This window comes from Leuciscus leuciscus (genome assembly GCF_965113295.1).
Source record: "Leuciscus leuciscus genome assembly, chromosome: 7".
Classification (NCBI taxonomy): domain Eukaryota; kingdom Metazoa; phylum Chordata; class Actinopteri; order Cypriniformes; family Leuciscidae; genus Leuciscus; species Leuciscus leuciscus.
Window position 1 is genome coordinate 4,279,981 of NC_138731.1, and position 16,647 is coordinate 4,296,627.

A 16,647-nucleotide genomic window follows, 5' to 3' on the forward strand; every position below is an offset into this window, starting at 1 on the left:
AAGTGTATGTTGCCACTATTTCCGCACACCACAATGTAGTAGATGGTAAGTCTCTGGGGAAACACGACTTGATCATCAGGTTCTTGAGAGGAGCCAGGAGGTTGAATCCTCCTCGGTCATACCTCATCCCCTCTTGGGACCTCTCATTGGTCCTGACAGCCTTACAGAGAGCACCCTTTGAGCCCTTGCAGTAAGTAGAGTAAGCCCTTGCAGTAAGTAGAGACTGTCTCTTAAGACAGCACTCCTGACTGCTCTCACATCCATTAAGAGGGTGGGGGACCTGAAAGCATTCTCGGTTGACGAAGCGTGCATGGAATCGGGCTGGCTTACTCTCATCCTGAGACCCTGGCCTGGTTACATGCCCAAAGTTCCACCACTCCTTTCAGGGACCAGGTGGTGAACTTGCAAGCGCTGCCCCTGATGGAGGCAGACCCATCCCATGTGTTGCTATATCCTGTTCACGCTTTGCGTTAGTACGTGGACCACACGCAAAGCTTCAGAACCTCACAACAGCTCTTTGTCTGCTATGGAGGCCAGTAGAAAGGCTGTCTTCAAACAGAGACTGGCCCACTGGATATTGAACACCATCATCTTAGCGTACCAATCACAAGACGAACCGTGCCCCCTGGGAGTGAGAGCTCACTCAGTATGAGTGTTGCTTCCTTCTGGGTGTTAGCGCTCGGAGCCTCTTTGGCAGACATCTGCAGAGTTGCGGGCTGGGCAACACCGAACACATTTGCAAGATTCTACAATCTCCGAGTGGAGCCTGTGTCTTCCCATGTTTTGTCTACAATTAGGTGATATGCTGGAAAGATGGCTCGGTGTCTCGCTTGTTGCGCCATTTCCCCTGTGATGATGGGATACGAGCACTTATTTTGCTCCACAGGTGAGTTCCCTGGCCAGTGAACCCTGGAGGAGTTCCTCCAACATCCTCGGCAGTCAGATGTGGCGGAGGCATCTGACGCCAGGTCTAGGCGAGATCTGAGGCGAGATCCCAATTCGCCAGTCACTGGCATTAATGTCACTGTTCCCTCCTTCAGGGAATAGGGGTTATATAAGTTACCTCAGTGGCGTAGCCACGAGGGGGCCTGGGTGGGCCTAGGCCCCCTCATTAACATGTCCGGCCCCCTCAGATTTCTGATTGCTTAAAATAAAATAACAAAAATAAGAAATTGTTGATGTGTTAGTCTAATTGATAGATTGACCAATCAAAATACTGTGTGGTAAAATGCGGCTGTTTTCAAACTTGATTTGACGTGTTGTGCGTAACCTACGCTGTCATCTTCGCGGGAGAGTTCATGCGGTGACAATGGCAGCGTTGTGCAAAGTACAATATTACGCACGAAAAGATGAGCGAGAAGGAGAAAATAAGCCATCTACATCTGAGTTTGCTTCAGCTTACTACAAGACTACAGCGAGTGAAGCGGCTAGGAGACAGAAACGCACATATTTCATCACAGCCTCAGGAATAGCGGTGAGACTTCGACTCAGATCGGCACAATGCGCAATGACTTGTTTGCAATTGATGAACTGCCTTCACAACCTGTGATGACCACATTTCCTGTATAGGCTATATCTGTTGTATATGAAGAGTTTGGTTTCAAAACGCGATAGAATCATTATGATTAATTTGAGTAATAATGTGTTTTCTTTACCAAGAGAGTGGAAAGATGAAAACCACAATTTTTTGTTTCAAACTTTCACATAGCATATTTAGGTTATAATAACATAACAATTTCAAATCCAGATTTTGATTTTCAAATATTTATTATAAAAAATTATTAGTTTCCCCCCAAAATGCAATAAATTCATGACACTTTTTCCCCAAAATGCAATTAATCCATTGAATCAATATAAAAGTTATTTTTCATATTTTAACTGTTGAAAATACACAACAAAGTAAGTTGATCCACATATGACAGCCTCTGAACTCAGTCAATACTAATCTTATATAACTTACAGGCACTGGACCAAAAATAGCCGACATTAAATCACCATCGCTAAGAAATACCTCCTGAACTTTTTTTGACGGCGATCATCTGTAAAATGGCTTGGTCCTGCTTGGTTTTCGTTGACTTTGAGTAAAACAATTGAACGTTTTTCAAAAGATCCCCTGGGGTCAAAGTGTCAGTGTGACAGAAGTTTGATGCTGTCGTCGTGTGAGAACAAGCAACAGTCGGCATTTTTCCTCCTATCTTAATCTCCTCAAGTTGGCTAAATTATTAGATTTCGATGGCTTATGTTTCTTCCCCACCGCAGAAACCACCACAGGGTCACCAATGCCGTCAAAATTATTTTATTTTTTTTAATTATTTTTTTTGTGGATCACAAAGTAGAAGGAAAACTAGGATGCCGGGTTTATTCAAAGCGCCGCCGTTACGGTTTACAAAGCGTGGAATGGTGCGCTCACTGCTCTGTGATTAGTTGAGCGGATGTATCGCATTCTGCAGAGAAAGGGAAAGGAAAGGGAGAAAACATGACAGAATAACACGGCGGATATCGCATTTTATGTAAAATTAAAAATGGACTTTTCAACACCGACCAGATACAATACAGATTTTTGTGGGAACTATATATATATATATATATATATATGCCTATATAACGTTTATCGCGTTTTGGAACCAAACTCTTCATATATTTGCTGAGTAAGATGACATCATTGACACTTTTTATAATCGCCCTCGTAGACTCAAAAGATAATAATCGCCGAGCTATGTCGTAGGCTGCTATAGCCTAGACTATATATATATATATATATATATATATATATATATAATATTAGTTGCCCCCTCATTTTAAGATGGGCCCCCCCAAAAATAAAATTCTGGCTACGCCCCTGAGTTACCTAGACAGTTTCTGTAAAGTCATTTTGAAACAATGTGCATTTTGTAAAGTACTATATAAATAAAAATGATTGGCCTGAGACCATGGCCTGGGACATCTACCTTAGTCAGGTTAGATGCTATATTGAATTTAATGCAAATGAAAACGAGGTTGTGAGGGATAGACGTACAGTCTCTACAATGGCACATTCTGTATTTTCACAACTTTTAAAAGCGTTGATTTTGTGTCTACTGAAATGTTTTCCGGAAAGACGTTTTGTCAGTCAAGTCAAGTCACCTTTATTTATATAGCGCTTTTTACAATACAGATTGTATCAAAGCAGCTTCACATTGATAACATGAAAATAATACAACAAAGTTTGTTTCTAGAAGAAAATTGCATCATCGTCCACCCATAATAAGGCAGATCAATAATATTGTTGAATATTAAATGTCCCCAATCAGCTTAACAATCAGTATGTTGTTAAACAACAGTGCAACACAATTAAATATAGTACTATGTGAGTAACTATCTACCTGACATGACCTCTATGAAACAAGAAAGAGACAGAGGCTGAGAAGAGTCACTGCAACTTATGTACATCGTAACTTCGGATTACGTCAGTGAGTAATTTTGTATGTGTTCTATCCAGCTAATGAATATCTAGTGCCAAGCAGTGTCTCTCGTGGTCAGGAACAATGAAACAGAATCCCCTCTGTTGCTCAGTCACGGCACATATGCTCACCAATCGCTTGTTTTCACAATTGCCATTTCATCTGCATTGATTGTTGACTGCACTGCATGTGATCTGGGTCGATTTATGTCTATTCTGTACTTCCAAATAACAGCATTTTATAAAGATATTTCTGTGGAATACTGCTATATTAAAACAATGCAATAATAATACTCCTGCTCATTTAAAACTTTTCTTTTCTTTTCAGTGCTCTACACATATACTTACCGATAAGGCAATTCTTCTATGACATCATTCACCCCGAGTACAGCCCTGTGTGTGATGTGTATGCGCTGATGTTTCTGATAGATGTGGTGAACTTCATCGTCATTATATTTGGATATTGGGCTTTTGGAGTAAGTATTAGAAGTGCTCTCACAAGCCTACAATAATTTTTAGTCACTCTTCAATTTAAGTTAATTATGTTAGCGAAGTATTTAAATTTTAAGGAATTGCAGAAAGCATAGTATGTTTAAAAGAGTTTGCCAAAAGTCCCTGGATGGTCTACTATTTACGGTATATTTTCAAAGCCAAATTGAAGAACAAAACTGAGGTGATGTTATTTCCAACAAAATCAGGCCAAAAACAAAGTTGGTTTGGACTTTGTTTTGGGAGTTTGAAACAGCTTGCCAAGACAACATTCTGGAAAATTTGGCTCAGGCTGGTAAATACCTTCAAGCTACCATTGGTTTGTAGCAATTATGTAATGGGTAGGTGTGGCGCTGTGACTCCACCTTCTTAGATATGGGTTCATTTCTTCTGTTCAGTCCATCGAGATCAGACGTCCACGAGTAAAAACACAAACACACTTTAGAGCTGCTTTATAGTAGAAATGTGTACCAACATTTGTACCGACTTGTAACACACAACCGGTACAAGTTGAAAAAAAAGTTGTCATCTCATAATTATGACATGATGTAAATGCAGCAATAGAGATTGAGTTGTTAATGATCATTAACAATCATTAATAATCAATAACCTGACAAAAAATATGTAATATTTATCTGTTATATTCCTTTTTTAACAACATTTTGAACTTTCATAAAGATATTAATAGCAAAACAGATACATTTCATCATTAACTAGATGCATTATGCAAAAAAACATTAGCAGTGTTTTGTGCATGAAAGACCCATGCCTGTTAGATCAACATGCTAAAGTGTCGAAGACTCTTATTTGGACATTTGAGCATACTGAATTTCATTGTTGAGATGTGACCACCACCATTTCTAACTTGCTCATCTGTTTTTCTGTGTTTATGTTTATTTGGTAATTAATGAATGTATTGAATGATTGATACAGAAGCACAGCGCAGCCGCCGATATAACAGAGTCACTGTCAGAAGACCAAGTTCCTGAGGCTTTCCTTGTCATGCTTCTCATCCAGTTCAGTACCATGATTGTGGACAGAGCACTCTATCTCCGTAAAACTCTCCTTGGGAAGTGTGTTTTCCAGGTAGTGCTTGTGTTTGGGATCCACTTCTGGATGTTCTTCATACTACCTGGTGTCACAGAGAGGTGAGGAATAACTGAAGAACTATTAATCACTGAAAAAGATCTGAATTATGAAATTACACAAATGGAAGTATAATTATGTAATGATCAAAACAAGTTTAGACCCTTTCACACCAAACCTGATGCAAAAACACTGGGAGTGTGAACAGCCACACCGACCCATCTCCTTGCTGAAATAGTCTTAAAAATCACTTTTAAAAGGGAATTTATTTAAATCTCTTTAAAAACACTTGAGGCAGTTGGATGGGGTGGACTCTTGATCAATGAGCTTCTGAAAAAAAAAGACTAATCATTGTCGTACTCGCATCTCATCCAAAGTTTTTCTTCATCAAATGCAAAAAAAAAAAATTCTCTCACCCACTGAAGTTCTGCATTGGCATGTGCTTTCTACAGTACAATGACACACATTATCACAGTCTAAAGTTACTCTATGAATTGCATCCTAATTCAGTCCATTACAATACGCAAAGCTCTTAATCCGTCAAGCTTCACATGGCAGGGATTGTTAGGATCACAAGAAAGGCAATGCAAAGACTGTCACTGCACAACGTCTTGTAATCCTCGGATGCATCTCTATCGTTTTGTTGCTATAGTAATCCTGTGTTTGCGTCTCTCTCGGATTTACTTACCTCCTACTACATGTGTGAATCGCTAGATGGGACTAAAGAGGCCATTTTTTTCTGTAAATGCGGTCTTTCATTGCACTATGACCTCATACTGTGTCAAAAAATATGAAACGAACTACCCGGATCCGGCTGATTTTCAGTAAACCTCAGAATAAACAGAAAGACTAACATTAGCATAGATGCCATTCTTATGATGTAACAAGTACATGGGGTGTTATAGGAAGTGTTTCCGGTTACGGCTGACCTAATTTATGCAGCCTAATAATCATTTAACTGATTTGAATAATAGGAATGTATAATGTTCTATGTGTATGCCAGGAGATGTGTTTTTAGTCTAGATTTAAATTGACAGAGTGTGTCTGCTTCCCGGACAATGTTAGGAACACTGTTCCAGAGTTTAGGTGCTAAATGGGGAAAAGGATCTACCGCCAGCAGTCAATTTTGATATTCTAGGTATTATCAACTGGCCAGAATTTTGAGATCGCAATAGACATGAAGGACTATAATGCGCTAAGAGCTCGCTCAAGTACTGGGGGAGCTAAACCATTTAGTGCGTTGTAAGTAATCAGCATTATTTAAAAATGTATGCAATGTTTAATAGGGAGCCAATGCAGTGTTGACAGAACCGGGCTAATATGGTCATACTACATGGTTCTAGTAAGAACTCTAGCTGCTGTGTTTTGGACCAGCTGTAGTTTGTTTATTAAGCGTGCAGGGCAACCACCCATAAGAGAATTACAATAATCTAGCCTTGAGGTCATGAACGCATGAACTAACTGTTCCGCATTTTTCATTGAAAGCATATGTTGTAACTTAGATATATTTTTAAGATGGAAGAATGCAGTTTTACAGATGCTAGAAACGTGAAAATGAAAGATTGATATCAAAAAGCACACCCAGGTTCCTAACTGATAACGGAGACTTGACAAAGCAGCCATCAATTTTTAGACAGAATTCTACGTTATTATGTGCAGAGGTTTTTGGTCCAATCATTAGAAACTCTGTTTTTTCAGAATTAAGTAGTAGGAAATTACTAGTCATCAGCTATGCATTCCGTTAATTTTGTGAATTGGTAAGAGCTGGGTATCATCGGCAACAGTGAAAACTAATGCTGCCCAATGATATCTTCTCCCAAGTGTAGCATGTACAGAGTGAACAGTAATGGTACTAGTACTTAGCCTTGCGGTACTCCATTCTTAACTTGTGATCGAGATGACATCTCTTCGTTTACTACTACAAACTGATAGCGGTCAGATAAGTATTATTTAAACCATGCTAATGCAATTCCACTAATGCCAACATAATTTTTGAGTCTATTCAAAAGAATGTTGTGGTCGATAGTATCAAATACAGAACTAACATTGAGTAACACTAATAGAGAGATACAACCAAGATGGACTATGCACAGTAGCATTCCTCTTTTACATAAGGTATTTTAAAAGTATAAAATGAATAGTATAAGTTTAAATGATTTGTCTCTGAGAGAAAAAGCCGTTAGAATTGTTCATTTTTTTAAAAAAATTCTCAAATGTTTATAATTTCAGGAGGTTCAACCGGAATCGAGTTGCTCAACTGTGGTACTTTGTCAAGTGCATCTATTTTGGTCTCTCAGCATACCAGATCAAATGTGGCTACCCTAACCGTGTTCTTGGAAATTTTCTTACCAAGAACCACAACTACTTCAACCTCTTCCTCTTTCAGGGGTAAGTCAGTTACAATGACTGATTTGTTTCTGTATAATCAACAGAATGAATAAAACAAAGGGTCATATAGTCTACTAAATGAAAAGGGTAACAGTTTAGAATAATGGTCAATTATTAATAGGTAAATATGCATGAAATATGAATTCAGGACTTTCAGGATTCAGAAATACTTTAAAATAATGGTCCAGATTGCTGGTTGTTCTTGAAGATCACTTCAAGTTATTCAAGTGAAGGACATTTGTTTTTAAATCTGGACCATTATTTTAAAGTGAAAAAATACTTTGTTTTAATTTTAATTCTACTCTTTCAGAAGTTGCAAAATAGCACCTTTTACCGTATAACAGTAAAAACATGGATAGCCGGAAAGTTTTGTCAATGGAGGGGAAAGAGTTAATACAGTACTATGATAAGAGTAAAAAAAGACAGTTGCTCACATCAGGGACAAATGTTAATGTTGTGATTTATTTATTATGATTGTTAATTCATTACAATTTGTCATAGTAAGTTAATAGTTCTTAATGAGGCTAATCTCATTTTGTAATTATTGATTGCCTAATAAGTCTAAAATCTAGAATCCTGGAGCATAACTTCTAGCCATTAGTATCCTGACCAGGGAATCCTGAAAATTGTTCTGTGTGGATAATTTCTACAGCTCAAATAATCAGAGAAGCATGATGCGTTGATGATTTGCCTTGTGTACTTAGACCATTGTTAGTGTGTGTGTGTCTCACTAATGGGCAGTTCCCTTTCAGCCGGTCTCTCTCGACGTACGTCAGAGGTGATCCGACGAATAGGGATATCGCTTGAGAGACCAATCCATTTTGAGTGTAAAATAAACGAGCCAATGGACCTTGGCATGCGAACGCGCATCAGATGCTCCGCCTACCTCTTGGCGGGGTAATCGCGTCTCCCCTCCCGGGCTTGTAAGTTCTCATCCGTTCTCGCGGGCAAGGCTTACGCCTTAGCTCCAGTCTAAACGCCTTAGCTCCAGTCTATTTAACGGATCTTCTATCACCCTATAATCCATCGCGCTCTTTAAGATCACTAAATTCAAGGCTTTTGGTCATACCTAGGATATCCAGAACCACCAAAGGAGGGAGAGCATTTTCACATTTGGCTCCAAAACTCTGGAATAGTCTTCCTGATACTGTTCGTTGCTCAGACTCGCTCTCCCAGTTTAAAACTAGATTAAAGTCGCATCTCTTCAGCCAGGCATTCATATAATCCTACAGCTCAAAAATGCCAGAGGAGAACTGGCCCCCGACTGAGCCTGGGTTCTCCCAAGGTTTTTTTTCTCCATTAGGTCACCTGATGGAGTTTTAGGACACCATTAGGTCACTTGATGGAGTTTTTCGGTTCCTTGCCACTGTTGCCTTTGGCTTGCTCAGTTGGGGATATTTTGGGGATATTTAATTTAATTTTATCAATCAATAAATTCCTCTTGAAACAAACTTTGTTGTATTATTTTAATTTAATACTGTGAAGCTGCTTTGATACAATCTGTATTGTGAAAAGCGCTATACAAATAAACTTGACTTGACTTGACTTACCTGTGGCTGAACCTGGCAGATATGCGTGAGCCCGACAAGGTTCGTTTCCTCAATGCCCCAGTTTGCCAGGCCGGCCTCTTCAGCAACACTGTGTAAAACTTTGCCCAGCAGTTTTCTGCAACCCAGAAGCAGACGGAGGCAATCCGGCACATCCTGCCCTGAAGACCAGCTGCTGCCTCCAACCAGTCGTCGGCCGCAGCAACTCAGCCTGCCCGTTTTGCTGGCTCATCCGTACCATCAGACTCGGCTATGCGATTTCAGGTTGCCCGGCACCCACCCAAGTTCAGGAGCAGCGATGCCTGCAAGACAGGGTCAGAGATCGATGTCCTACTGGCTAAGGATGCGATCGAGCCGCTCCTTCCAGGCGATATGAAGACAGGGTTCTACAGCCCCTACTTCATTGTACCCAAGAAAGGCGGTGGGTTATGGGCAATCTTGGATTTGCGAACCTTGAAACCTGCCCTGCACAACCTCCCGTTCAAGATGTTAATGCAGAAACGTATTTTCAAATGCATCCATCCCCAGGATTGGTTTGCAGTGATCGACCTGAAGGACGCGTACTTTCACGTCTCGATTCTCCCTTTACGCAGACCGTTTCTGCGCTTTGCGTTCAAAGGTTGAGCATATCAGTACAAAGTCCTACCCTTCGGGCTGTCCCTGTCACCTCGCGTCTTTCTGAAGGTCGTGGAGGCAGCCATTGTTCTGCTCAGAGAACGCGCCGTTCGCATTCTCAACTGTCTCAATGACTGACTTATTCTGGCTCAGTCTCAGGATCAGTTGTGCAAACACAGGGACATGGTGCTCCGTCACCTCAGCTTGTTGGGATTTTGGGAGGATAGGGAAAAGAGCAAACTCTCCCCTGTGCAGAGGATCTCTTTTCTCTGTATGGAGTTGGTCTCAGTCAACCAGTCAGTCAACCAGTCAGTGTTGAACTGCTTGAATTCGATCAAGAGCAGGAGAGTTGTCCCACTGAAATTTTTTCAGAGACTCCTGGAGCATGTGACATCCGCAGCCGCAGTAACGCCGCTCGGCGTTTACATATGAGACAGCTTCAGCACTGGCTTCACGGCCGAGCACTGGCTTCACGGGCGCACTGTCACCAAACCTACAGCCCATGGTCGGACCCTTCGTTTCTACAGGCATGAGCTCCCCTAGAACAAGTGTCTAGGCATGCTGTGGTATTCACGGATGCCTCTACCGCCGGCTGGGGGGCCACGTACAACGGGCATGCAGTGTCAGATCTGTACACGGGCCCCTGCATTGGCACATCAATTGCCTTGAGTTGCTCGCAGTATGCCTTGCGCTGGGCCGCCTCAAGGGGCCGCTACACGGCAAACAGCACTGCAACCGTTGCGTACATCAACCAACAAGGTGGTCTATGCTCCCGTCGCATTTCACAACTCACCTATGGGAGTCTCCTCCTATAGAGTCAGAAGCATCTGAGGTCGCTTCGTGCCATTCACATCCCTGGCATGCTCAATTGTGCAGTCGACAAGCTTTCACGACAGCCTGCGCTTCCGGGAGAGTGGCAACTCCATCCCCAGGTTGTCCAACTGATATGGGACTTCTTCGGAGCCGCACAGGTAGATTATTTGTTTTGCCTCCCTGGACTCGTCCCATTGCCAGTTGTTTTATTCCCTGACCGAGGGGACCCTCGGCACGGATGTGCTGGCACACAGCTGGCCCCGGGACCTACGAAAGTATGTGTTTCCCCCAGTGAGCCTTCTCGCACAGACGCTGTGCAAAGTCAGGGAGGATGAGGAGCAGGTCTTGTTAGTTGCGTCGCACTGGACCAACCAGACCCGGTTCCCAGAACTCATGCTCCTCGAGACAGCCCCTCCATGGCCCATTCCTCTGAAGAAGGGCCTGCTTTCTCAGAGATGGGGTTCTCTATGGCACCCATGTCCAGACCTCTAGAACCTCCATGTCTTGGTCCCTGGAAGGGACGCAGAGGTTCTAAGTGGCCTACCCCAGTCAGTGGTGGACACTATCAATTCCGCTAGAGCCCCCTCTACGAGGTGTCTCTACGCATTGAAGTGGAACCTGTATGTTGAATGGTATTCTTCCCACTGGGAAGACCCTCGAAGATGCTAGGTCAGTGTTCTGCTTTCCTTCCATCAAGATGGGTGGGAGCAAAGGCTGTCACCCTTCACCCTCAAAGTGTATGTTTACCCAATCGCCGCGCATCACAATGTGAAAGAAGGTGAGTCCATAGGGAAGCATGACCTGGTCGTCAGGTTCCTCAGAGGTGCGAGAAGGTTTAATCATCCTTGTCCTACCTCAGTACCCTCTTGAGCTTTCTCTCTGGTGCTCACTGCACTTCAGAGGCCTCCCTTTGAACCTTTAGTGACAGAATCTTCAACTCAGCCGACTGTAAAGACAGTACTGGTTCTTAAATGTTGGCCTGCAACGCCACTCCCACATGCTGGGCCAGATATGTGTGTCTATTTGCTCCAGTAGTGTTCCCCAGAAATGGCTAACCCTGTTGAGGTCCTCCGTCACACCTGCGGCAGTCAGACGTTGCGGAGCGTCTGATGCCAGGCCTACATTCGTAAGCATTGTGGAACCTGTGTTAGGCTGGGTATCCATATGTAGTGGTCCCTGTGACGACCCCTTATGTGTATTCTTCCATGGTAGGGCTCCTCTGTGGACGATCCCGTGTCTTTGTTTCTGCTGGTGTACCCCCTAGAGCTAGGCTGGAACCACCCCAGAGACTGCCATATGTTGCACGGGCAGGATATGGCTTCCGCAGCGTCCCCTTTCCTTCAAGGGCACGCTTTCCCAGCATTATCCAATAAGTCACACTGAGTGGGTCTAATGGAACAGCAGTGACTGACCTTCTCTGCGGAGAGCACCTACCTTCCGCCCCAACATTGGGGGCAGGCCAGGAGACTCAAGCGCTGATAGGGCCAGCAACAGTGGCGTGTTGGTAGAATACCCATTGAAAGTGAATACCCATTGAAAGACATACGATGAAAGTGACCGACCGAAAGGGAACGTCTTGGTTACATATGTAACACTCGTTCCCTGAAGGAGGGAACGGAGATGTATGTCCCGGCGGCACAGTTGCTGAACCTCCGCTGTATGGCCAAGTCATAAGGTCCGGCTATGTCCATTGGCTTGTTTAGTTTACACCCAAATTGCATTGGTCTCTCAAACGAGATCCCAAATTCTCGGATCACCTCTTAGGTACGTCTCCGTTCCCTCCTTCAGGGAACGAGGGTTACATATGTAACCGAGACGTTTTCTTTCTTCCACAGGTTCCGATTTGTTCCTTTCCTGACTGAGTTGAGGGCCGTGATGGACTGGGTGTGGACAGACACCACTCTTAGCCTGTCTAACTGGATCTGTGTGGAGGACATCTATGCCAACATCTTTATCCTCAAGTGCTGGAGGGAAGCGGAAAAGGTGAAAACTTGCCATCCAAATACATTTTATTGTTCGGGGATTTACAGTTAAATACCCAAAGGCCAGATATGATTAATTAAGACCAGAAGTTAGAAGTGCAGTCAATTTAAGACAAGAGTCAGAATTATAATAAATTGAAGATAGTTGGCAGTTTCATCAGGCAAAAGTCAGCTTCAGTGTTCACAAGGAGTTTGTAGGAAGAATAGATATGTTTTAACACGTGCTGAAGACCTTTCTCAAACAAAACGAGTCCATATTTCATTTCTGGAAGCCAAGCTAAATAAGCAAGCACTGTTACTGCCCCTTAGTCACCTCTCAGATATCAAATACAGAATACATTAGAGAATACATGAAAAGAACATTTCAGTAATCACACTGGTAAAAACAAAGTAAAAACTCATAAGCTTAGAGAAGTCATTCAACTCATTTGATCTTTAGAAGGAAAAATATTGATTAATACCTTGATTATAATCAGTCAATGTAGGTCAGTGGTTCAGTACCTGTAATTCTATAAAAAATATTAGAATGTTTCTATGTTCAGTCGATTTTACCACCGCCATCTCAGACCAAATTCGCAGAAATAAAATACAGTACTTTACTTGCATCTTTCTTCCTCTGAGCCATTTGAAAACTTCAGCTGATACCTTTATCAACAATTGTTTTTAAAATGTAAGTGTCTGTCACACTTACATGACAGCTATAGCTAGGTGAATTACCAACGCTGTGTTGCAAAGACATTATAATGCTCTAGGGCAGTGGTTCACCCAGATCACACGTGATTCAACTCATCGAAATTGAGAAACTTGTATGATTCTAACGTGTGTCAGTGATCACATGTGTATTCGGAATGTTTTCTGGCCACAGAAATACCCTCATCAACGAGGACAGAGGAAGAAGAAGTTGGTGAAATACACCATGGGCGGCTTCATCATTTTTGCACTTATCTGCATCGTCTGGTTTCCTCTTCTCTTCATGTCATTGGTTAAATCTGTAGCAGGAGTTACCAATCAACCCTTAGATGTGTCCATCCAGCTGAGCATATTAGGATACGAGGTGTGCAATTTAACACAGTGACATTGTTGTCTTTATTATATGTGCTCAAGTATGTTTATATCTGTGAAATATGTCTATATGTTAATATATATATATATATATATATATATATATATATATATATATATATATATATATATATATATATAATTATTATATGAATATATTTGAATAAATCTATATTAGAGCTGGGAAAAACAATGTGTTCTTTTCCGTGAATAATATAGACTATGTTTACAGCCATTGTTCAGCATGAGTGCTCAGGAGAACAATTTGATCCCATACTCTCAATCAGCCTTACAGAGGATGACCAATCACTACGCCACTTACCCGGTACACATTACATTTGTCCCTCGTAGTTATCTACAATCACACTTTGAAACTTGAGTTTAAACAGCTAGACTGGCATCCTTCTGACGTCAGTCTGATCAAACTATCCTCCTTGTGCCTCAATTAGTCGGCGATGCAGTTCATTGTGAACTATATGGCAGAGGACATAGTGTTGGCAAAGATCAAAAGTGACGCCAGTCTGCTGTGGAGCGTCAGTCCTGCCAGCCGAGACGCCATGATCAATGAACTAAGCAACTCAACACACTTCTACATCACTCTGCGCTGGACTTTACTACGGTATACTCTCACAAGCACAACAGCTGCACACATTATACAGGCCAAAGGCTTGATGTATCCCAATGAAGTTCTTGAGCCCAAAATATCTTTTTAGTTAATCCTATACATCCTGTCAGAATGTGAATGTGTACCATGATGGGAAACAGTGCTGTATGTTCTCACTCATGTAGTCTTCTGTCTCATCTCATAATCAACATTTCACAGTGCGTGTGATATGTCACTGTGTATTTTGCTCGTTTGAGCAGAAATGCATCGCTGGTGATGAATGCTGAGACGGCTGGTGAACACACAGTGAAGTATGAAGACAGCGTACTGAGAGATGAACTGGTGTCTATGCTCAGAGGGACACACAGCCGTCCACTGTATGTGTTTCTCAAACATTTAAATGTAGATTCTCTCTACATCTGTTTTTGCCACTTCTCATTCCATCTGCTTTCTGATGCCTGTCAGGATGCTGGAAAATCTGCTGCCAAAGTATATCAGAGGAACTTCCGGACCTAATGCTAAAGTGGCACATCGACTTCAAGTGGGTGAGTTATCAACCGTATTTTGAAATGTATTTAAAAGAGACTTAAATGCTTACAATTGCACTATTTCTGATTTTCTACCTTGTTCTTGCATGTAGTCTTATAGACAATCTTTGAAACTGTGTATTTTTAGCACTTCTCATGTTTATTAAGAGGAATCTCTACATTGTTTTTCTGCAAGTTGCCTTGCATAAAAGCATCTACTAAATTAAAAAAATGTAAATGAATGGCATTACAACGTCAGATCTGCAGGATGTTTTCGTGACTTTAACAGAATCATCCACAGAGCGTTCCAGAGGCTCGGATGATGGTCATCTCCAGTTCTTCCGTCCTCTGTCCGTCAAACTGCAGCGGGGGAACGGGAGCTCCGCAGGGATGGGGTCGCAGTGGTGGGTGGTGGAAGAGTGTTTTCCTGAGCCTCCAGCCAGCACATGCCAGAGTATTGAGATGGTGGTGTTCAATGATAAAGTCAGCCCATCCAGTGTGGGCTTCCTAGCCGGATATGGGTGAGTTTGAGCCATTTTTACAATATCTGTATCATGTCTGGTATGTAACTTAGTTACATGCAGCTTTAAAAGAAAGTAATTAACTGATCAAAAAGATGGAAAAATACTAAGAACATCTTCAGTATGCAATGAAGTGAAAGAGGATTCACTTTATCTAACAACATCTGCTTAATACATGTATGATGTAATGCACATCTAAAGGTAATTTAATATTTTAATAAAATAAACAGTATTTAAGTCAAAACAGTGTTTGTGGCAAGATTAAAATTCACGTATTTAGCAGCAACAGTGTGCAGTACTTTTTGCAGTGGCATAAATTAATTTACACAGAAATGACAATTGCAGAAATAATAAAAAAAAAAAAAAAAAAAAGAATATTTCAATGAACTGGTGATTTAAAATATGAAATCTATCCATCTTGTTGTTTTCTCTCCTCTTGTGCTGCAGCATTGTGGGTATGTACATGTCCGTGGTGCTGGTCATTGGTAAGTTTGTGCGGGAATTCTTCACAGGCATATCTCGATCCATCATGTACGAGGAGCTGCCGTGTGTGGACCGCGTGCTCAAACTGTGCAATGACATCTTTGTTGTGCGAGAGGCTGGAGAGATGGAGATGGAAGAGCAACTGTTTGACAAGCTCATCTTCCTGTACCGCTCACCTGAGACCATGATCAAAATGACCCACCAAAAGAACGAGTAGCTTTCATTTATGACTGTCAAAATATCAACCTCTGAACATCTCAGGAGGACAATATTGTATGAAACTAGCATCTGCTATAAGGCACCAAGCAGAAAGTCTTTTATACATCGGACTGCAGTACTAAGGAATATGATGTGCATTTATATCTATCCATGTGTTTTTGAAGCCATGTACTGCATAAACTGAAAATAGTATCAATGTAAAAGAAAGCATATATGCATGAATGATAGAGGTTGGATGAAACAATGTATGCTTAATTGACTTCACTATTGCTATATCAATATTCATACAATGCATGACTATTTCATCTTTAATATTTCAATGATATTTTTTAATTCAGACTGTTTCATATGTTGTAATATTATGCTGCATAGTGATTCACATAATAAACCATGGCATGTGGAAAACAACTTGTATTACATTTGTATTGCATCTTGTTGCTTAGCTGGAAAGTTCTCATTGAACATTAAGACTATCTTAAAAATCTTTGGTCTGGAGGAATAAATGAGCGATATCAAACAAGTAGGCATGCGATATGGCTCAACGCTGCTATGAGTGTGATATTGCATTTATACAACAGTTCTACGGCACAAGTGTGTAAATAAATAAGATTTACATTCTTCAGGTCGACGTCCATAATCCATTATAAAATATCAGTTTAAATGTCCGCTGAGGAAAGCAATATCTTTGCCCTTTTTTTTAACAGTTAAGGGGATATTTCCATGGCCGCGCTAGTCAATGCATTTTTTCAGTTGCGTCTAATAAGGAGTTTCTTAACAGCATCCTTGTTTACAACCTTGTTTCGGTCCCTTCAGTATAAAAGTCTTTGCTACTGACTCACTCATGAAGACAGTCTTTGCCGCCATCTAATGGT

At 41.5% G+C, this 16,647-nt stretch overlaps 1 protein-coding gene across 1 annotated transcript in view; it reads left to right on the top strand.

Annotated features, from left to right (window-relative positions):
• The window catches only part of LOC309503494 (piezo-type mechanosensitive ion channel component 2), a 127,433-nt gene extending 111,274 nt beyond the window's left edge, over positions 1 to 16,159 (top strand). Inside the window, 11 exon segments of the mRNA XM_082176334.1 lie at positions 3,768 to 3,915; positions 4,862 to 5,076; positions 7,244 to 7,402; positions 12,213 to 12,360; positions 13,225 to 13,413; positions 13,654 to 13,746; positions 13,871 to 14,040; positions 14,286 to 14,445; positions 14,447 to 14,570; positions 14,854 to 15,073; positions 15,521 to 16,159. Of these exon segments, the coding sequence (XP_082032460.1) occupies positions 3,768 to 3,915; positions 4,862 to 5,076; positions 7,244 to 7,402; positions 12,213 to 12,360; positions 13,225 to 13,413; positions 13,654 to 13,746; positions 13,871 to 14,040; positions 14,286 to 14,445; positions 14,447 to 14,570; positions 14,854 to 15,073; positions 15,521 to 15,773 (1,879 nt within the window). The 3' untranslated portion in view covers positions 15,774 to 16,159.
• Positions 16,160 to 16,647: the final 488 nt, after the last annotated feature.